We start from the raw sequence: 23,358 nt of genomic DNA, 5'->3' as shown, positions 1-23,358 counted from the left end.
TGTCTGTGTGTGTGTCTGTGTGTGTGTGTGTGTGTGTGTGTGTGTGTGTGTGTGTGTGTGTGTGTGTGTGTGTGTGTGTGCATGGGGTAATGAGTGAGTGAATGTGTGAGTGAAGAAGGGAAAAGTGTGAGAGAGAGAGGGAGAGTGTGTGTGTGTGTGTGTGTGTGTGTGTGTGTGTGTGCCCCATACATATTTTCACATGGTCTGTATCCAGAGCAGCAGCATGTGTACTACTGCAACATGACCTAATGTAGGCAGCGCCAGCCTATCACACCCACTGACCACAGGTTTGGCTCAGCTCCAACAAGGCAAAGGCAGTGCTTAGACACACATGGATACCTTCAGCCATACTGTCACACTCAGTGGTACAACCCGACAGGCTCTTCACTGCTAAGCCACAGAGCAGAAGATTCTCTCTCTCTCTCTCTCTCTCTCACACACAGACACACACACACTCACACACTCACACACTCACACACTCACACACTCACACACTCACACACTCACACACTCACACACTCACACACTCACACACACTCACACACACTCACACACACTCACACACACTCACACACACTCACACACTCACACACACTCACACACACTCACACACACTCACACACACACACACTCACACACTCACACACTCACACACTCACACACACTCACACACTCACACACTCACACACACTCACACACACACAAACTGCATAATCTCAGCATGGTCACTGCCCCAGCCTCCTGCAGGGCATTTACTTTGCATCCCACTACGGCTGGTAGCGTGTGGTCAGGTCTGACAGACAAACACAATGATGGAAGGCCAGGTGGATACCTGCCCCTCAGTTACTCCACCAAAATGGTACTGTGGAGAGATGGATGGATCCTAACAATCAGGCAGGCAGTATCTCCTCACGTGCATTAGAATCACCATTACTCTGCAGATCTGTGCCCTCATGAAAAAAAAGGTCACATGCTGTGGAAAAATTACACTGTAGGACTGAGTGCATTGAGCCGGACGCGCTATCGGCGTGTTGAGGCATATTTATCTCCTCTCCTCACACCTCTTTTCCCAGCAAACCATCAATAAATGATCACAAGCGGCTGCGGGCTTTAGATTCACAACTCGCTGCCTGCACTGAAAGCACCAACACTGGTAAAATAAGCTAGGAAGAGCCAAACAGTGGTACTGTCTTTTTGGTCTTTATGTCTTCAATCTCAACTTTTTTAATTACTACAAAAATTTTAATTGAATTAAGTAATTACTATGCTATTTAATTGTGTAGTTGTGCTGATTACACAGACACAGGCTCATTGAGACAGACGCTCTCACACACACACAAAAACACTTGAAAATAACCAAGACCTGCCTACCCATCTACCCATCCACCAATTTGCCTGCTTTTGACGTCTCTGAAATAGCAGGCTGATCGATGTGACAAAAGCCATGAAGTGCCACGGTCCGTGCGAACGGAATGTCGCGGCAGAGCTCAAATCTCTTGCATGGTGGCGCCGAGGACGCAGCACCCTCGGGGTCACATCCACGCCGCAGTGTCCCTCTGTCCCCTCTGGTCCTCCGTCTCATCCGCAGAAAGAAAAAGAAACCCGTCTTCACACTCTTTTAACACCACGGTGACAGGAGACACTCCAGCTCACTGGCAGTCCCGGAGTAAGGAGTATTCCTTTGTATGCCGTGTGGAGTTGACTGGCAGGCGGCCTTTGATGTTCGGGGAATGGCACAGTGCCAGTGCCAGTGATTTAAAGGAGTATGGCAGTTGTGGTGCAGCGCTGGATTCAGTAGACGCCCCTGTCTGCCACTGCATTCAGGAGCGACAGAGAAAGGCAGACAAGCCGTACTGGGTGCAGCCCTCTAATATCATGTATTACAATAGTTTATTAAAACCATTATTATGCACACAACCTCAGTGACAATCAGCATTTGTGCTCTGGCCATTTGATCTTGACCATTTCATTACTGTAGCAAATAGAACCAAATCATAAAGATATGCGCTAAAGCATGCTTTTTTTTTTACAGCTCTCTCTGTCTCTCACACTCACACACCCAGCCCTCTTCATCGCAAGCACACACTGTTCTTTGTCTCTTTCTGTCTCTCTCATACTCAAACATGCACATGCACACACAAACACAAATGACAAACACCAACGACTGAGTGAATCAATGAAGCATAAGGTCTGTCTCTGTATTTCTTCCCACATCTTCTGCTCCTGTGTGAGTGTTAGAGACATAATATATGGCTTTGTAAGGCCACACAGGTGATATCCAAACACATGCGTGCGCGCACACACACACACACACACACACACACACACACACACACACACACACACACACACACACACACACACACACAAACACACACAGAATGCCTACAAGCATTTTGACTATTGCTTCTGCCTTCATACCTCATGGCAGCTCAGCCCTGACTCGTATAGATATGCCATGTGACATCAATGTGCCAGTTACAGGAGAGCATATGTCGAGATCAAAAAGGACCACAACTGGCCCTTTTTGCTGACTTTACACCAGAGGCTTTGGGCATGAGGTCAGAGCACTCATTACCAAATAACACGGGAATGAAGACATCCCACTCGGCCCAGCTCCCAGACCAAGACAGAAAGCTCCACTTCTCCATCTCAGATGGCCTTGTTCCCACGGTGCAGGTCCACTGATGGATTGGCTGTACACAGACTGCACAATGTGCGCTTGAGTACTGTACATTAAATTACCATAATGCTTCATACTGATTGGGTCCTGCCATTTTCTTCCTTCCACATGCTTATGGCAGGCTCATACCCACACTGGGAGAAGTGGAAGATGCCTCAGCACTGTCAGGGATGTGCTCAAAGGACAGTCTTTTTGCATTGAGATCAGACACTCTTGTGAACTGTGCAGCCTTTGTGCAGAGAAAGTAGAGGGATCTTTCTCTCACCATGTTTGTCCTGCTCCGATCCTCTCCAGTTAAATATATACAGTATGTATCTGAGGGAGAGAGAGATCAGCCACATTAAATTTCCCAAACCCCCCAGTGGGAAGTGTCGGGGGGGTTTGGAGTGTCTCTAAAGCAGGCCAAATCTTAACCTGATTGCATCGTACAGCAACCTCTGCTGTCCACAAGAAAGAGAGCTAGGTTGGGGGGGAGGGGGTGAGCCAATCGCTGGCCATGGTCCAACGGTGCCAGTCGATACAGCAAATGAAAAACAGTATGTCAATAAGATAAGGGGATTAGCACTCGGCTGATACAGTCCCCTCACTGGCACGACGCAGCCCCCCGCCCCCTACCCCCCCAACCCCCTATGGATGGAGCAGTGCAGTGAGGCTCTCCGGCCCGTTGACAAAATGCCAAGACGTTCCCATTGCCTCCTTCGAGAGGTACGCCATCTCTTTTAGTTGTGCCCTGCTTGGATGCTGAATTTCAAGATGATAAAAAAAACAAAAAAGAAAAAAAAAAAAAACATGACAGAAAGGCTCTTATGCAACACGTGCAAATTCACACCCTCTCTGTTTGTAATGCAGCGCGAGGACGCCTCATGGCTGAATGCCTCCACCAGTAATTTATGATAACGGCTAACCTCTGCTCACAGAACGCATCAGTCAATCCAAACGAGCAGCTGCATTCGCAGTGCCTTGCTGACGATACTTTAGATGCAGATCTAATCTCTGTGCATTTTGCAGATGGTAACATGATTCAAGAGCTCCTGCGTGCTCTTGTACCAGACAATTACAACTGTGCAGGAAAGTTGCAAGCATGCATTTGCAAACACAGGCTTTTACCTATGTACCTTACAGCTCCAGGGGTCATGAGTAACTATGAGGTTAGTCATGCCCTCAATTATTTAATTTTTGGGTAAGGAATTCGAATGTATTTTCCCCGTCTCCCTTGAAGACCCATTGTAACCCTTTGAACGAGAGGAATTGGGGTCACCTACACGCAAGGAAACAGACAGGATGTTTCACAAGAGAAAGCTGAGGGGTGCTGTGCCAAAGATGCACCCCAACAAATGACCGCATCGTAGCGAAGACAATACCCAGTCTTTTCCTAACAAGACACGGTCCAGGGAGAACACAAGCCTGTGGATTCAGGCCTTGTCTAAGTTCCCAGGATGCACTTTAAGCTTCACCCACAAAACAATGAACAGCTGTTTCAGGCAGACAGAGATTCCCTTAAGAGAAGCAAAGCTACTGGCACCCCTGGCTTGGCTTGGGTAGAATTCATTAGTAAGCTTAGACGTGGGCACAGGGGAGCGTTTCATATGCAGGATCAATAACACTTACTGTACCCAAAGAAACCAATAGCCAATATAAGGCCAGGCAATAAAACAGATTGCACTGACTTCATTTAGAATACTTATTTGCTTAGCAGACGGGCATTTCTGGGGTGACTTATACAGCTTACTATTGATACTTTATCAATTTATACATCTAGATATTTTGCAGTATTGTGACAATTTAGCATGCATGCCTATTGCAGGATTGCAACCTGGTGAACAATCCTAACCATGACAGCCCCAAAATACACATCTGAGTATTCAGTTGACATGTTTGGTTTCCTTTTGTTGAATATTTTGCATCTTGAGTTGTTCCTGCAAAGAACAGTAAGGACCCCTCAGCAGTAGTAAAGTAAACAGTATGGACCCCTCCAGCTTTGTCTCTGCAGTAGTTCAAGCAGCACTATAGTTTCCTTTTTAAGCCTTCAGTAATTATTGTAGAAACTGCTGTAATGAAAGATAACTATGACCATTTACTCCAACCACTGTGTTTGTGTTAAAGCAGAGCTCAGTGTCACGGTCTCTCCCACATATTGGCAGATTCATGACCAAAGTGCTGGAGGAGAGATAGAGTACAAATGTGTGTCTGTAGCGTAACTCTATCCTCTGGGGAAACTTGAACCCTGCTGGAGAATGCTTCCAGCCACAACAGCATCTGCTGTACTGTTCGTTTTAAAAAAAGACACTTTTATGAAATGCCTCAACTATATGAACGCCGCTTGCAAACAGAGCGTTAAAATCAACAGGAATCAGACATAACAGTAGATGATGAATAAGCCAGCTCAGCAGTACCTGCTACAGAGCTACTGAAGTGTAAAGTATTGCAATTTAGGCTTTGTATTGAACCATGTTATTTTCAATGCACCATTTTTGCATTGTAAGACAGGGTTGCAGGGCTGCCTTTGATCCAAAGCAATAACAGAAAAGGTCTCTCTGTTTGAATGGGCATTGGGAACACGTTTCCAGGTACTGCCCTGGTTCCTTTTCCCTTTTCCTCACCCCCAACACATCTTGCTCTGGGAAAATTACAAATTAAATGCATTTTGCCATTTGTTTCTGTGCTAATGTTTCCATGACCATCATATGGCCCCAGTTCACTGAAAAACCATTTCATTGTAACTTGATTTTGCTGCACATGCAATTTCAGAACAGTTTGTTTGTGACTAAAGGGCTATATGCCTCACATAATAAAATTCTACAGTGCTATTACAATCATACTTTAATATTTTGGAAACCTGAAATACTGGCCTGCCCTGTTATGATGCATGTTACCACTTACAGACGTGAGTAGAAACGTGCTTCCCTGCTTCCATAATTACCTCCTGTGCAACCTACATAAGATGCAGAATGACCTCCCAACCACCTTAAAATGGCAACCTCGCCAAACCCAACTTATACCTCAACCGTACGGCATCTGCAACTCAGGCAGCCCAGAGACGTGCTCTCCTCAGAAAAGGGGACTTTAAGGCTTTGCAGAAGCCTCATTCATTCCAATGGTTGAAGTCCCCGGAGGTGCTAGCCGTTACTCTTCGCTGAGCCTAAAGATTGAACCCTTTTACACTGGACTCTGGAGTCTTTTCTGTACCAGCCAGCCCCTGGGGGCAGAGAGAGGAGCTGAGAGACACGTACTCTCAGCTCAGGCATAAAGGATGCCACAAGAAATATCATTATACTATGTTTCTATGGCGATACCGTATTAATAAGGAAGAATCCCACAGCCTCACAGGCACTTCAGCAGTGGTGGTAAACTTTCTCCCTGAAGGAGAATGAGGCCCATAATGTAATCCAGAGATGTGAAGAGACAAATTGAAAACAATTTCAAAATAAAGCAGTGCTCTTGCTGCACAGCATAGTTGCACAGTTACATAATATATACACACTGGTGTAGCTGTAAAAAAACTGTGTTGCAGTTTTCAGATGAAGCAGAGGCTAAGATAACTGCACTATCTTTACTTGGACAGAAATAGGAGACATCCCGACAGTGCTTCAAGAGTTATGGATTGTTATCTGGCTAAAAAGTGCCAGTCAGTTGAAAGGAAATGGGCTCACCCCTGACAGGCTGCCTTCTAAAAAATGCGCTTTGAGCCGTTTCACGTCAGGGAAATAGCCATTCGAAATCGACGGACAAAGCAGTGTCACGCGGTGGTCTCAAAACACTCTGCAATGTATTGCAAATTAACTTTACTTTGGAGGTTTGAATAAATGTAAACTTTGTATACTTTGAATAAATGTAAATATACATTTCCATACCGCTATGTGGAGCTACACTCACAGTCATTTAGTTCCCAACACAAGATATTCTATTCACAACAAAGATGTCATTTTTTTTTGTAATTTAAATTCAATGTCCTGTCCTCGCATTGTTGAGCCTGACACAGAAGGAGGTGCGTGCTTGTGAATTGTTATAAGATGTGAGATCAATACTTGCTTAGTTCTGATACTAATCAGAACTGATGTGCGTAGAATCTTTGTAACTGCCAATCATGTGGTCCAGGCCTGCCTGCTCATTAGACATGCCTGATTATAGCCAGTATGGCACCAGTTATTATAACACTGGGTGATGGATTGACACATACTCAGATGTGGTCTGGTGCTTTCTGCATGTGCCGTTGCTCATGCTGGCTTAATACATGCACGTGCTTACCTCTGCTTTGTCTCTCTCAGTCCGAAAGAATGACTAAATGCAAACGGACTATAGAACAGAATCCACAGCACTTCAGCACAGACAGGAAGGAAGATGTGGACCCCTATCAGGGCTATTATGCCAGGAGCTGTGCGGCAGAAACTGGGTGTTGCTCATTGATAAAATCGCAGCGTGACATCACATTCCAACATAGAGGATGCTGGACGTGATGGGAGGAGAGACACAGAGCCCTTTATGAGACAGAAGGGCCGGGGATCAAGGGGTTTTCGAGCGGAAGGATCGACAAAGTGTCATCCGAGGGTCCGCCGAGATCGGCGTGGCTAAGCCGACGCACGTCCGCTGGGCGAAGAGTTGTTGACAGTAAAGTCTGAGCTTACAGAAGTGTCGTCTGCATGATAGATGTGCCGGTAGTCTCACACCAACAACAGAGAGTCAACACACTCCGCCAACTAACAACTCCCACAGGCTCGGCCCAGGATCCGTGCCCCACAAACAAATATGAGCTGAGCTCAAGGGGGACTTGGTGGCACACGCTGTGTCACACTGGTTTTATTTTCATTACTCTGTTAAAGACACGGGGACAGCAAGATATCAATCTCCCATGACATTTAGTGTGAAAAGCTGTGACACTGATTGGCTGAGAACTTGAATCCCCTGTTATTCCAAGACTTAATCTGTTGTGGACTGAAAGGCATTTCTACAGTATTGAATAGACAGAATACAGTAGGAATGTAGCACTCCACAGGCAAAATTATCCACTCCAACAGACTATAAACAATCAAACGGCAGCATGTGCAACATGATGCAAGTCTTTCAACCTTCAAATCAAAGTCACAGATTGAAATATATGCTTGACTCATCCATTTGACATACAATTCATTTTCAAATGCTTCCCTAACCCAGCATGCCATAGCTTCCTAACATGTGGCCTCCACTTTCACCTCATTCATTTGCACACATTCATGTGATCCTGGATTTCTCAGATAGGCTTACATTCAGGTACATAAACCAAGGAGAAATGCAACTACTTAGAACTGAGAGAGGAGCCCTATTTTTTATTCAAAGTCTCTGGGCCCCTGGGAATACTGACACTGACTCCACGGTTTGGCTAAAAGGCAGAAAAACAGTCCTGGTTTATGAGCTGAGACAGGTAGAGGTACAAAAAATGCATACACATCTGCTTAAATAACAAACACTCACAACAAACTCAAAAAGCTCACAGCAGAAAAAAAAATACAAGCCTGCCATTTCAACATTATGAGCCGAGAGGACAAGCAGCAGATTACATTTACAGCTACAGAAGGCAGCCGCTCATAAATTCATAGTAGGAAATAAAAGCATGATACTATGCTTTGTCACACTGTAGATTTCTCAGTGTTTCAATGGAACCACAGTGCTTAAAAACCTGTAATCTTACCTTGGTGTGGAGCTTGGCCAGCTGCTTGTCTTCCACATAAGCCTGCGTGTACACACGTCTCTTGTAACGGAACTGCGGAGAGAGCAGAAAAACAGAATACATCAGATCCCACATGTTCAGTTTGGGGCAAGACTTTTGGGTAAATATCCAGCTAAACATGCACACACATACACATATACAAACATTTGAAAATATATCCCTGGGAAAATGTTTAGTTGGATCTAGCAAGCACACACCATTGGCCCTAAAGGATAAAAAAAAAATTCCAATCAGACACCTTCATTTGGTTTTTTTTTGCCATAGACCAATCCTAAACGTCTGTTCATGACCACATGTTTCACTCTCATTGTTTTCACAAGAATTTCCTGGAAGCCATTACAGTTTTGAAAAGGAGAAAACCCAGTCAAAAATGGTAGTCTTGGTAAAAAATAAAAAAAAATAAAAAATGGACATTTGTTAGCATGCATGTATTAAAAGTGAGAATCGATTAAAAGCATAAAGTAGCGATGTGGACATGGTCCAAGCTTTCTCTCGTTCCAGCTGAAACAGAGCCATGTGCGGGATTTATTGATCCTGTGGAGGGGGTCAGCTCCAAGCCTCACCACCATGCACATTCTCCCAATACATTCCCAAACACCTAAATACCACCAGGCAGTTTAATGGGTTGATGAGGATTCAACTACCCCCCAAACAGCCCATTAAATATTGTTCAGAGTTCAAAACAATCATAAACATTAGCAGTTTATATGAAGGATATGTAAAAGAAACAAGCTAAGCTCTCAACCTTTAGCCTTATGGCGCTAGACTTGCAAAAAGCTACTGGGGTGCAAATTTGCCCTAGAGAAACACTACCAAGCACTGGGCTGGGGCAACTGAAAGTCCACTAATGCTCAGATTATGCGATGGTTCTTTCCCCTTCGAGGCCTTTGATCATGAGAGACAGGCATCAAAATTGCACTGTTGATTACACCATACACAATTACACAGAACAGTGCACTAGCAGTCTGCTATGCTGGAAAGCTCTGTTAGAGCAGGATATAGCTATAGCACTCTTGTTTGAAGTTCACAACTTTTTGCAGTTTGTTCACTTTCAATTAAACTTCTGGGTTTAATTGATTGGACAATGGTCACGATTATGTTTTTTCTGTTTTTTTTTTTTTGTGTTTGTTAAAACACACATGGTAGAAATGTTTTGGACTTGCATGTGAAAAAAAGTGGGCTTATAGCAATATAGCACAACAGGACAGTAATCATGAGACTGTGTTGTCTGGTTCTTTGATGCATGAGCAATTCCTAGCCTTAATAAACACATAAATGATATGCTTTTGCACACATGCTTTTTGAAAAGCACACATGCTTTTTGAAAAGAGCAAAGGACAGGGAGGACAAGGTGGAGTGGAGTGATTTTGTTCAGTAGACCTTACAAAACTGGATTTAAAACCAAAAGGTTGCAGGTTCAAATTGCTTGTGCACTGATGGTGCTAAGGTACTTAATGCAAATCACAGCAGATATTAATTTGTGTAATAGGATGAGCTGTGAGCTCTTTAAGCTGCTCTGGATATTGGCTGAGCAAATCAATAACAACTCATGATAATTATACACCTATTTCCCCCAGTCAAATCAATGGCATAGCAGCCAGGGTGGTGCACATATTCTTATGAGGAAAAGAGAGTAGAGACGAATAAATATAAAATAAAATAAAAATAAAAATAAAAGTAATATATTTGACTATGTGGTCACAGGAGCAGAGGTGCAATAGTTGGTAGCACGGGTCTTGTCTCTCCCTGGTGTCACATGCCCAGAGGTGACCTCAGGTCAGTGACAGCTTCCATCGCTTGGAGGCTGGCTGGCTGATTGATTGATATGATATCAATTCCCACCGAAACCGTCAGCTGTTCAGGATTCCAGACCATAAAGCTGGACTAACATACCAGTAGCATAGTTCCATTATTCTGAATGACGGGTTAATTGGAAGTAAATTTAAATATACAGCTTAGTATGCAGTTCTGCAGCAATCTGAGACAGATGCAAGAGAACTGAGGCTGGAGTTAAGATTACCAGCACAGGCAATAGTAATTTTGGTCGGATTCAGATGCAGAGAGGGATATCCCGTACTCTAATGAGCTCAAGCAATCATTTTCTGCAACACTGGCAGCGGTTGCTGGGATTCAGAGGAGTATGGTGCCTTTGCTTTTCCCCAATGCCATCAATCAACATCAAGCCTGCCACATTTGTCACATGGTAACAACCCTTTTGATGACGCCCCCTCGCCCCACTCAAAGATGACAGAAGTGGGTGAGTCTTACCTCTAGGTATGGGACAGGGGCAATGGCAGGAAGGGGGTAGTCCTTTAGCAGTCGCTCCTCGTCCAAAAACTTCCCGGCTTTTCCATTGTAGGCGGGCTGGAAGAGGCCATAGTTCAACACATCCTTCAGGCTCTGATTCAGAGTACATAAGATGCGCTGCTTGGAGGACCAGATGGGGGCATCTATGTTGAACTTCATGCATTTCTGAGAGAGAGAGAGAGAGAGAGAGAGAGAGAGAGAGAGACCATCAGGGTCACCCATGTCAAGCAACTAATGTGGGATTACATGAAAATCATTGAAATCATTAAGTGAGCTCATTAACTCCCATTAACGTTAGGCAAACAGTATTCATCAGTAGCTGACATTATAATTAGCATTTAAAATTAAAATCAGATATTTAAATAAGCAGTTCACACCTTTTACAAGCCTGGTTTTAAATTGCATGGAAAATTCAAGCAGGGATTTCATTCAAAGGGATTATTTTCTGTCATAAAAAAAAAACACCTCGGTGAACTTTCAAACATCGAAAATAACGTGCGAGATTTCACCCCAGCCAGGCCAACAGCACACAAAGCCTTTGTGAGCTACCCTCATGCGTTTACACGCACTTGTGAATTTACACTGTGTGGTCCTGCAGGTCTGTTCACCAGCAGGGTGGATATCTGCATCTTCCTCTGTATGGCACTTCCACACAACAGCCACATCGTGGGGCTTGTGTTACAACAGGCGTCTCTATCCCTTTTGTTGCATAAATTCACCATGAACACTGGATTCAGCCGAGCTGTCCTCCAGTGACAATAGCTCATTGTAAATACGGACACAGGTCTTGGTTTTTGCCTTTTCTGAAACTGTCATTAAATTGTAACCTCCCTACCAGCGCCGCATCAAATGAGGCTTTGAAAGAACTCTCTCAGCGGTATAAAAGAAGGAACAGAGGACAGAATGCAAAAAAAGAAAGAAAATTAAGGAGGGATTTACGCCCGGGAGTTTGTTCGAAGAAGCTGGCCAGCTCACAAGAAAGCTAAAAAAAAAAAAAAAAAAAAAAAAAACTTAAAAGCAAGATCCTTCTGGAATTCCCCTCTGTGAGACTTTCATGCTTTTTATCGATACGTTTAATTATGGACTGTTTCAGAAATTCATTTAATCTTAAGGAAAAATCCCTTTTTTATTCGGCTATTCTTGCAGTGAAACTTTCACCACAACTAATTCCCATTCAAAATTAACTGGGTGTCTGAATTGATTGTATGTCATTGTATGTCAAGGAGATAACAGGATTTTGATTAGTTTTAAAAGTTCAAAGCCCAACAAACAAAGCAATAGAATAATAACACCCTGGTAATATTTGCCATATTATTCATAATATTGCTAATCATAATACCATATAATATATAATAATATTTCCCATAAAGGTGTCCTTCAAAGAACACACCAAAGGGCATGTCTTCAAAGGCAAAATTTTCAACTAAGAAAAAAAGACATCATTCATACTAGGCAGGCAAGCACAGGACTGGATTTCCATCAGATTGCAGTTTCTCCCTAATCTAATACCAAAAAGTATTCATTCATTCAGTATTTCATTATTTTTAGAGCAAAATCAGTATGTTGATTGCTGATATTTTGAATTTTAGCTCGACATCTAAACACCATAAATACCATCTGTATGACAGCCTGTGTAACACCTGCTGTTCTGTGTTACAGGGACAGCCCATAAAAACATTTACGAGCGTTTCCGTTAATCAAGTCCTTTCACCACCGAAGATGCTTTTTTACGGTATGAGTGACTTGTCGAACGCAAAAAGGATTTTTTAAGACAATAAAGAGGAGCAAAGCAATTCTGTGGCCTGCAGTTGGCTCAAGGTAAGTCCAAGGGGTGCTGGCACTAGGATGGGTATATATTTCAACAGTGGGATGGCCCCTGAGTGATTTTGCTGAATGGCATAAGGGCACTGTCATTCAGATCGTGACTGCTGGGGGTTGCCTGCAGCATTACTCTGCCTCCATATTCAGTTCTTATAGCCTTACACTGAGGATGGTCGATCATATGGGCAAACGTCTACTGAACACATTTCAAAATGACGCACATACGTATATGCTTACCTGATGCCCTTGCCGAGGTGGACTCTCATATCTTTCATTTTATGTAGCACGCACTTACATACAGTAGTCCAACAAATCAGAATAAGTACCTCACTCCTTGCACAGATTGGCAAGTGGTAAGCCAAGTGTTCCACCTTGCAACCTCCCTGGATGGAAATCAACTATCTGAACCACCACACTGCCACTCTTTGAAATGTGTGTATGATGATACAAAAATATTAAAAACACTCTAAATGACAAACAAGCACTTTCCATTTTATAATTGTCAGACACTGTTTTGACAGGTGATATAAAAAATGTGCTGGTGGCTGCCCATTTTGCTTTTTTAGGCATCTTTGGCAGCAACACTTTCGTACATCCCAGCTGACAAGGGAAGTCTTCACCTCACAACAGCAAAAAGATGGACACCACACTAGAGCAAGACCACATAAAGAATTAACAATATGCTAAGGTAACGACTATGGATTCACTGGCAAGAGAGACACTGCCACAGAAGACATACAGTACCTCTTCCTTTCAAGGGGGTGTGGGAGTGCAACAGCCATAGTCAGCTTCAAGAATAAATTGTCATGTATCATACACTATTATAATATGTACAACAGTGTTTTTTTCCCCATTCACATTTTAGAGCTTCTCATTCATCTTTTGCAGTCCAACTGTTGTCTCTGTCACTAGAGTTGGATGGAGTTATGAAATAAGCGCGTCTAATTATCTGAGCATTGTGTTTACCCAGGTGAGGGTCTGCCAAGCAGAGGAGCAGAAGGCCAATTACAGATGTTGCAGGTATTATAGTTATAGATCACAAAAGGCCTGTTACAGATGTTGCAGGTATCACAATTATACATCACAGAAGGCCTATTGCAGAACTCATTAACACTGACAGGCCATTGTCAGGTGCTCCTTTTAGTTTTCGGGGTGGGGGGGCTGTAATGGTTGTCTGCCCCAGCATTCCTCTCCTCTGTGACTCCGTTAGTAGACACTCATCTGCACAGGCCCCTTTTCCTGTGAGCTCAGCGGCATCGAGTCACATTCATAAAAATGTGAAATACGGCTCAATTACGGAGCGGCGTGTTGGCTCCAGACGGCGTGGCTGAGGAAGGAGCTCATTGCCGGGCCCAGGCTAGAGCAAATATTAATCACGTCAGACAACAGAATGGGAGCAAGCGGAGGGCCACGTCCCCGCAGCGTGACAGCCATGCTCAATCTCTCTCACACACACAGGCACGCACACGGACACACATGGCCACACACGCACGCACACACACACGGACACACATGGCCACACACACACACAAACACACACACATGCACAGTACATGGACACACACGGACACACATGGCCACACACACATGTACAGTACATGGACGTACGGACAGACGGACACACACACACGCATACGGACACACACGCACACACACACAAACACTCACACAGACACATACAAAGACACAAGCACACATATGGATACAAGCACACACACGGACATGCACACACAGACGGACATGCACACAGGGACACGCACACACATGAACATGCATATGCACACACAGACAAACACAGACACACACGCAGGCCTTGGCACCTAATGGCATGTCACAAAAGGCCAATCCAGTTGTAAGAAGGCTTTGTCGCCATACCTGATGACAAGACTAAGATTCCTTTGGCAGCAGACGGCCACGTGTTGGCTTTTGTTTTCTCTTTTTCAATTTCGGTGGCTCGTTAACTTTTGCAGGATCAAATCTGCAGTGTGGTGACATTTCTTGTCGCTGAAGAGGAACAGCAGCTCGCATGACAAATTAGCCTGTGCTTGCCTAATTTAAGAACCTGAAACGTACAGTAGCAGGCCAGTCTGTTTTGCAATATTCTTGTGCTCAGGCTGGTCACAGTACCCAGTCTAATCTTTGCCATGTTCGATGAAAGCAACAACCTACCACGGCCAGAGCAATTACAAAGGAGCTTGATTTATGCTCATTTGGAAAAGCTCATTAAATAGATTCCCACAGCAGTCAGGGTCATTTGAAATAGCTCCGTTGTGTTGCAGCGCAATGATTCATCTTCACTACAGCCGAATGTGTTAGTGTGTATGTTTTTTTTGTTTGTGTGTGTGTGCATTTATGTGTGTCTATGAGTGCACCTCTGTGTGTATGTGTATTTCCTTATGTGCGCACATGTATGTGTGGTGAGTATGTGTGTGTTTGTTCGTGTGTACACCTGTATGCCTGTAGGAGTAAATTAGGTCCTTTCTCCTTAAGGTATTGTTGGTAGGATCTAATTTGGGCAATCAGGTTTAATGACTGCCCTCATGTGTACAGAATACAGTCTTCCATCCTGCACAGGAGAATAGTACACAGGTAGTACACAATGCAGTGTGAAGAACACCGCAATGTACAATAATATACCAAATTTATACAGAGACATGTCCCAAAGCAATCAAAAGTGAACCCTGGTCATTAATTCTACATTACTGGTATGATGGTGTTTGGCTTTTTGAAACTTCACTTGCTGGCTTTCGCAGCTATGAACAAAATAGAACAAATCCTTAAGATTCCTAAGAGCCCAGCTACTGGGCTCTTAGGTGACTACAGAAATGTTTTACCCTCTATATTTGTTTGTATACAGTATTGTGAAATATCTGGTAATACTCAGACATTGATCTTTTACCTCATGCTACTTTAATCGAAGAGATGCCATTATGTATTCGCTACATTTAATGTACTACCATCAGGTAGTTATACATTACACAGTTCAGTAATATTTCACTCACTCTCACACAGATTCCAGTATTCTGCCTTCTTGCAAAGAAACGAGCATTGGCAACAATCAGGTGGAAAGATTGCGCTGCCCTGCGGAATAGTCCTGGCTAGAGCACCAAATGCCTCGTCACAGTTAAATCTGCACTCACTCTGAGATGTCAGGTGGGGGTGGGGGTAGGGGCATCCACAACTTTTACAACAGAGTAGAACTTATAACCATGCCCCCAGACAGGACACCTCTGGTCAGATGCTGTTTCTGGGGCCCTGGGCAGGCGACCAAGGAAGAGAGTTGGGGCCACAGAGTGCCACACAGACAGAAAGGGGGCCAAATTCACTGAGCTACCTCGGCGCCCAACAGACCGAAAACATCCCCGTTATGCTGGACTTTACAGAGTGAACTTTAAAGCGGGTCATGTGTCGCTATGCCGCAGAGAGTTTCATGAAGCAGCCAGACAGGGCTGACGGCTTGCTGACAGAATTTCAGAGCTCCTCTCACTACTTTTATCTCTCTCTTCCCACTCCCCCCAACCTCCCAACCCCCCAACCCCCACCCCCCGCCTCCTTCCCTGTTTCTCTGTTCCCCCTTTCATTAAACAGGCCTGAACCACTTTGAAAAACACTCTCCGCGTTCAATCGGCCTGAGTAATGAGAAACAAAACAGGAAGAGAGGGCTGTCCTTTACACAGCCTGAGAGCTCCTCACCGCGTCCGGCACAATGGGAGCCATCACTAATGTCTCGCAGATAAGGACGGAAGTGATAGGGAGATGGAGTTATAAAAGGCAGCTGTTAAACGAGCTGTAATTTATGGTTGGTATGACTGACATGCAGCAGCAGTTTACATTTAAGACTCCTCAGAGGCCATCTCGGCTTTCTGAAGGCAGCCATTTGGTATTGAAATGGATGTCCTGAATAGGATGGCATCAATCAAAAGCCTACCTGCAGGCTTTTAGCAAGGTCTGCGTGTGTGTACGTGCATGTGTGTATGGCATGACAATGGATCAATCCAGTCTGTGCATCTTTTCAGCAGCCACAGAAAGACTACTAAGCAGTATTTCTGACATACATGCGTGGAATTTCAATCCCCGCATTCATGTTTAAAGGTAGATGAGTGGGTGAGAGTGAAGTGAAAATCCATTCCAAGCGTCACTTTGGTCCAATCAGAGTGTCAGACAAATCTGCCAATCCGAAACTGGCGGGTTCAGAACTCAGAACAGCACCGTGAGGGTGGGTGGATCACAGCAAAAGGGCCAGACAACAGCTTATGAATCCAACAGCCCAGGAGGGAGCAATTGATTTACAGAAAAGGTCAAAAGAGGGTATTGATGACATCAAAGGTGGTTCCTTTGTGGTCATAGACATGCAGTGGAGGATGCAGCCTCTGACCAGTGTAAATAAAATCTGCACCGGCACCGTACAGCGGTGGCTCCCTGGACAGATGGCGAGAAGTGCTTACTCCCGAAATGTGGCACTCTGCCTTGGCCCTGCCAAAGGTAACCGCACCAGAGGGCTGAGGCACCTGCCGTCCAAGGCGACCCGATTCTCTTCTGCACTCATTACCAGGCATGGACGCCATCACCCCCCGTCTGAGTTCATTCGCTTAACAGTCGCAGCTTCGATACCCGATATTTTTAGATTAGATTTATTATCCACTTATACAGCTGGACACGTACTGAAGGAGTTCTGTGTGTATTTACCTTGCTCAAGGGTACAACAGCAACACCCCATGTGGGATTTGAATCTGCAACTTTCTGGTTACATGCCCAGTTCATAACTACTTGCCACAAAGCCACACTCCCATCCCTCCAGTAAACTGCAGGAACTGGCCACTCTGAATACAAGATACATAAGAAGGGGTGTTTGTTTGCATTCATACAGACTTTGTGAGCCAGATGAAAGGAGCACAAGAGTCCGCATCGATGGAGTTTATTTTTTATTTATTTTTTTTATCAAGACCCGGCATCTCAACTGCCAAACAATGAGCTGTTGCACAATAGCTACAGCTTTATCTTCAGAGGATAATATTGGGATTCGCTTTGTCTTCCTCCGGCTCCGGGGGAATCTGCACTGAGGGCATGCTGAACAATTGCCAAAAAGTCCCTGCTGGAACCCGCTTATTAAATCAAAGGAAAGAAAGTGCTTGATCAGCAGAGGGCTGGAGGTGCACGCTGGATATCGGGTAGCTTTCGTCGAACGGGCCCGAGCGCGCAATTATTCCCCGGCCTTTCCGGATGATAAAGGGCTTTTGTTTGGTTCGTAAAATGCAGAGGTGGTAGGAGTGGTGCAGTGGTTTGGGTCCATCCCTTGGCCTGGCAATGAGAGAGAGAGAGCGAAAGACCATTCACCAGGGCTTATTCGCATGCGACGGCTTCCTCTGTTTTACGACCGCCATCAGGATTATTATGAAGGCATGACTCGCTATTGCCACAGACAGTTCGTTTACCAGCTGTACTGTTTTATTATGAGGTGACAATCTGAACGGTGTCTGGTCCTTTCACAAGCGAAGGCCTGCAGTCCCAGAACTAATATTTAAAGTTTATTTTATGACACGGAAGAAAATTCATCTGCTGGAGGTTCAAGGAAAATGAATAAATCTAACTTCTGACTCCTTAAAAAAGCTTTACCAGTGATCTTTATGAGCAATTGCATCACAAGCGACTTATCAGCATGGGGACCAGCGAGGACAAAATGCCACAGTGATTGGGGAACTGGACCAATACGGAACTGACACTAAACTCCATCAGAATGTTTCAGGTTCATGTCTGTAGCAAAGGGCAAGAGCAGTCACCCCACCCGGCCTTGAACCCGGGTCTACGGGGTACCAACCATGCCACTTTGACCGCAACGCCAAAGAGCCAGGCTTGCTGGTATGGCAGTCAGAGTGCATACTCAACCGTAGTGATGGTACTCTGTCACACTACCCTCCCCTTCAGGAAGCACGCCCATGCGCTTCACGCACCAAGGCATCCCTAACGCATTCCTTTGCCATACTTCTCCCATCCCAGGGTGCCCCACTCACCTGTGCTTCACACATCTCTGGGATCCCTCACACATCAGGGTCAACCGAAACTGGGGGTCCCTCGTACAGCTCACACACCGGGCATGCCTCCGATGGCCTCGCGGCAAGCCATCCCACTCTGACGCCATTTGTAGCGAAGGGCGAGAGCAGTCACCCCACCCAGCCTCAAACCCGGGTCTACGGGGTACCAACCATGCCACTTTGACCACGACGCCAAAGAGCCAGGCTCGTTGGTATGGCAGTCAGAGCGCATACTCAACCGTAGTGACGGCACTCCGTCACAATGTCCAAAGTGGGGCAGTGTCAATGAACCCTTATGGACAGCTTGTGACCTATAGTACATTAGTAAAATATTCTGCTGTATAAATGTCACATGTCACAAGAAAGCTATCCATGGGGCATAAAGAAGAACAAAAATACTCCTCCCTTACTACTGTAGTTAATACCGAGCAGTAACAAACTTTAAACTTCTACAAACTGCAGAGATGCACCAAAATAAAACACACAGACACACACACACACACACAGGAGTATGAAAGTGAGATTGAAACTACCACTGTTAACACTGTGAAGCCATAACCATGGACACGAGGTTACCACTGAAGATTCACACAGACACTCCCACTCCCATGTGTACATACAAAGTTGTGGACCAAGCTCTAGAAACACAGGATCTCTCCAGAACCCGAGTCAATCACTGCATGTCTGAGCAAACACAGTGAGAGAGACTAGAAACAGGCTGTTTCTATTGCAGAGAACTCTTTCACCTCTTTTCATATTCATTCACTGCTGTTGTGAAACCAATGTGGGCAGTCTGGACATCCTGTATCCGAGGGCTGTTAAACACTCTGTAATCACCCCACCGACTGCCCAGCACGACAGCGGCCATAAACACCCGCCGACTTAAAGTCCACTTAAAGCTGCATGAAGGCAGTTCATTCCACGTGTGACTTTCAACAGATCCCTTCCCAATCCCAATCCCTTCCGAAAGACTTCGGTGCACGTCAAAACCCTTGAGAAGCCCATTAATTCATGATCCTGCCGTGACAATGTTGAGAGTAAAAAAAAAAAAAAAAGTTCACTGATAGCAGCCGCCTGGCAGTTTAATAAATCACAGAGTGAGGACTGGCGGCAGGAGAGGGGAAGACAGTCGTGGAGAAACCCCTGTTTACTACTAATGGATAGGCTTTAAACATTTTACTAAACATGCCTGACACTAAACACTGAGGGCTGGTTGTCAGGATTGAAACTGATGTTTAAAGTGCACCTTAGGTAATAGTGTGTTTTTTCATTTATATAACAGTAGGATTTTGAAATTTCAACTTTAAACATCCCTGGAAGGATGTGAGAATAATAAAATCAGCCTCAGGAAAAATTACTGGTTGAACGCACCTAGTCGATGGTACTTACAGACTTGATTTAACAGTGCTCACCTTGTTCAAGCCGTCAGTTTTCCTGGGTTTCCAGGACAGAGAGGGAACTGTGTTAGTAAACAGGTTTTGCTCCTGTGCCAGCTGGCTTGCTTTCTCAAACAGGAACCTTGGGTGACTTTTGCCTTTCGAACCAACTGACAGAAATTTGTTTTCCTCTGTGCAAAGTGCCCTTTTGTCTTCAGAGGCCACAACTTGAATCTGTGGCGAGTCCAATACCCAGGGGCCCAGGTACCCTCCACTTTATTTTCACAGAGGGAAAATAAAGTGCTGTCTTTGGAGCATGCTGGAGACCTCCCTCTCTCTCTTAGGAAATAACTCATCTTATCAGAGGTGGCGAGCAACCTCCATTACAACAGCAGACTGCCCCCTGTTTACTTTGACCAAAGCTCCGTAATTTTGGCTTAGACAACAGTAGTGTGAAAACCAGCTTCACCACTGCTTTGCTTTTGGCAGGAGGTGAACAACAGATGATACTCACTTTCATTAGCCTAGAAGACAGATTTAACCTCAGAACCCTGGCCTGTCGGCACATGGAGAGCTCCTTAAGACACATCTAAATGTATTATCAATAGCACAATTATACTTCGATAAAAAAGAACTGAGATCCAAAGCCTGTAATGTTGCTTCATTTTTATCCACCAATACATCGTTTTAAAAACACAAAGGAATTAAAAACGACGGTCAACATTGGGTCTCTTCCTTCACTTCAGCAAAATTACATTTCTGTTTAGGACCAAGGTCTCCATGAGCAAAATGAAAGATTTTGATATTTGACCATTGTCATTGTGGTTTTTCAGATCCCCTTACACACTGACTATCCAGTTGAAGTGAGGCTCCACTTGACTGCACTAGATCGCCTGGCATTTGGGGTGACAGAAGTATAATCTGCTGTGACATCACCCGCACGATTGAGACTGCCAATCCGTTGTGGCTACTTTTCCTTAATGAGAGACTGACATGGTTCACCAGAGGCATGACAGGAAACTATGACACCATGAAATGACTAATCACTCAAGACTAATATACACCATCATGAACACTTTGCCCTCCTCAAGTCCCTGGGTCTAAAGCTCAAGTGCAGTTGACAGAGTCATTCTGCACTTACTGGAGTTTACACTACTAAAACAGCAATGTTGGCTTACAGAAAATACACATATAAAGTATTAATTACATGTATATACATATTGTAATTACTTAACTAGTAACTCATGTGTAACTATGCTGTCTTCACATCTTAGTGATTCATTGGAAGTGGAATGAGAGCTTGGAGCTTATGTAATTGCACAGGTTATCCAAATAGCTCGAATCTACCCCTAAGCCTGACTCTAACCTGAACCACATCTCTGCTCCTAAGACTGTGCTCAGTATTCAGTTCAACACACCACTAAATGAGCCCTAACCTTTTACATTATTACAAGGCGCAATATGTGTATTGTAGGCCATACAGTATTTTACAGTACTTATGTAATTACCATATCCGTAACCAACTGTCAACCACAATGTCACCAAATAGGTGAATTGCTTAATTGATTACTTAATATGAGGATGAAAAAAAACATCGGGCAGCTTTGAATTTAGTTCCAGAATTATTTGTTTGTAGAATAAGTGGTGCATGTGGCAAATATGTTCATTTTCTGGTTTTAGCAGGCACATTCAAGCTGTCATAATTACACAATCACACAAAACTCTAATAGCAGCTACTCAGCAATTTCTCTGATTACCCCACAGGTTTCCATTAGCGCACTCCTCTCTGAAGATAGAGTGAAGAGTCTGGATTGAAAGATCCTCTTGTCTGGCCTCAGTGCTCCCAAACACCCTGGAAAATAGCTTGCAGAGACCAGAATTTTTTTCCTTTTTATAAATACATACATTGGTGAAACTTTGATTTTAGCTACAATCCCCTCTGCTCTGGTTTTATTACTTGTATCCTGTATTTCAATTTTTTAATTTCATCTGTAATTTTAATTGTGTGTGTGTGTGTGTGTGTGTACATAAGATGAATTATATATAAATACATCACATGTGTGAACCATCTGTGTTTTATATTTGATGCAGCTGTATCATATGCTGTGTATTTATGTCTTCCTTCCATAGTTCACTGCTGGTCATTTCGTTTCAATCAGTCCTGATTTTTATCTTTAATGACTGCAGGTCCCTGACATTGCATCAGGGTGGTGCACTATTCTGTTGATGAGTCTATCCATGGTGTGGCAGTGTGCAGGTAGATGGAATATGAAAAAGGGCAAAAAGCATAAGAGATCATTTCTGTGTCTGAGCATTTGCATTTGAGTCACGTGCCCATGCTGTATGCTCATCCCTGAGAAACCACGTGCATTGGACCCAGTAGGAACCATTAAAAGGCCGAATTCAGCCACATTACAGTACAACGTGATGCAAGGCATGGTAGATTAGCATGGGGAGAGCTCTGTCTAGCTCAAAGCCAGCTCACTCGCACACCATCTCTTTCCAGCATGGCCCATCACACGCCGTCCTGTCTCTGAAGTTCTCGTCAGCTGGTGAATAATTGATCACGTTTGCGTAGGATTCTTCATTCAGAAGAATAAACATGCAGTGCTGTTAAAAGATGAGAAATGCACGCAAATGAACTGCACTGTGTACAGTCTGAAGCTCTCTCTCTCTCCCCCTCTCATCATATGTGCTGAAAAAGATTCATATCAACATTACATTCATTATTACATAGAAGACAAATCAAGCGAGATAAAGCAATGAATTTTGGTCATTTGATTTAAAAATCTAATAGAGCACTCATATCAGTATCATTATTTGCATTAATTTTACATTAAACAGCCTAATTTAGCCTTTGTTTAATAGACATGCTTATCTGGGGAGAGTTACAAACTGTTGCTTACATTTTAGATATCTGCTTCAACAGCTGGATATTCACTGCCTGTTTTATTTACTGTCTTACTCAATAGTCAGATATGTAACCCAAGAACCCAAGGTTATAACGGCAGTGGGTTACAAAACCAGTCTGCTAATAACAAGCCTAATTCCCTCAATCATTAGCAACACAGTCACCCAGTCATGAGGGACAAAAAGAGGACATTACAGCAATCAAAAATTGTCTGGTAATTGACCCTGCTTCCTCTAGTTAGTTGTTTCTATGTTGATGTTATATACAAAGCTAAAAGACAGTGATGCATGACCTCATCCAGCATTCTGCCAAAACATTAAAATGCCAAGAGCATTACTTGTGTGCAGAGCAATCCTTACAGAGGAATGTTCTGGCTTCCTGACTTAATGAATCAATGCATTTATATATCAAAATGTGATACAGAGGAAAGATTCGTAGTGAAGCTTTCATCTCTTTGCTGTTGAGGTAGAATTGAGATGTAATTGGTTTAGTCCCCATGCTGTGTGTTGTGCCGTTACAAGAGCCAATAT

General features: G+C 44.0%; 1 protein-coding gene across 2 annotated transcripts in view; it reads right to left on the bottom strand.

Annotated features, from left to right (window-relative positions):
* LOC118770124 (SH3 and multiple ankyrin repeat domains protein 3-like) overlaps nt 1–23,358 on the bottom strand; it is a 289,110-nt gene that overhangs the window by 169,286 nt on the left and 96,466 nt on the right. For both annotated transcript variants that reach the window (XM_036517579.1, XM_036517580.1), the window contains exons 4-5: nt 10,653–10,856; nt 8,346–8,417 (exon numbers count right to left, since the gene is read on the bottom strand). In XM_036517579.1, coding sequence (XP_036373472.1) covers nt 8,346–8,417; nt 10,653–10,856 — 276 coding nt within the window. The remainder of the gene's footprint in view (nt 1–8,345; nt 8,418–10,652; nt 10,857–23,358) is intronic.

The sequence above is a fragment of the Megalops cyprinoides genome, chromosome 23 (assembly GCF_013368585.1).
Source record: "Megalops cyprinoides isolate fMegCyp1 chromosome 23, fMegCyp1.pri, whole genome shotgun sequence".
Lineage (NCBI taxonomy): Eukaryota > Metazoa > Chordata > Actinopteri > Elopiformes > Megalopidae > Megalops > Megalops cyprinoides.
This window is presented reverse-complemented; position numbering and strand designations above follow the sequence as displayed.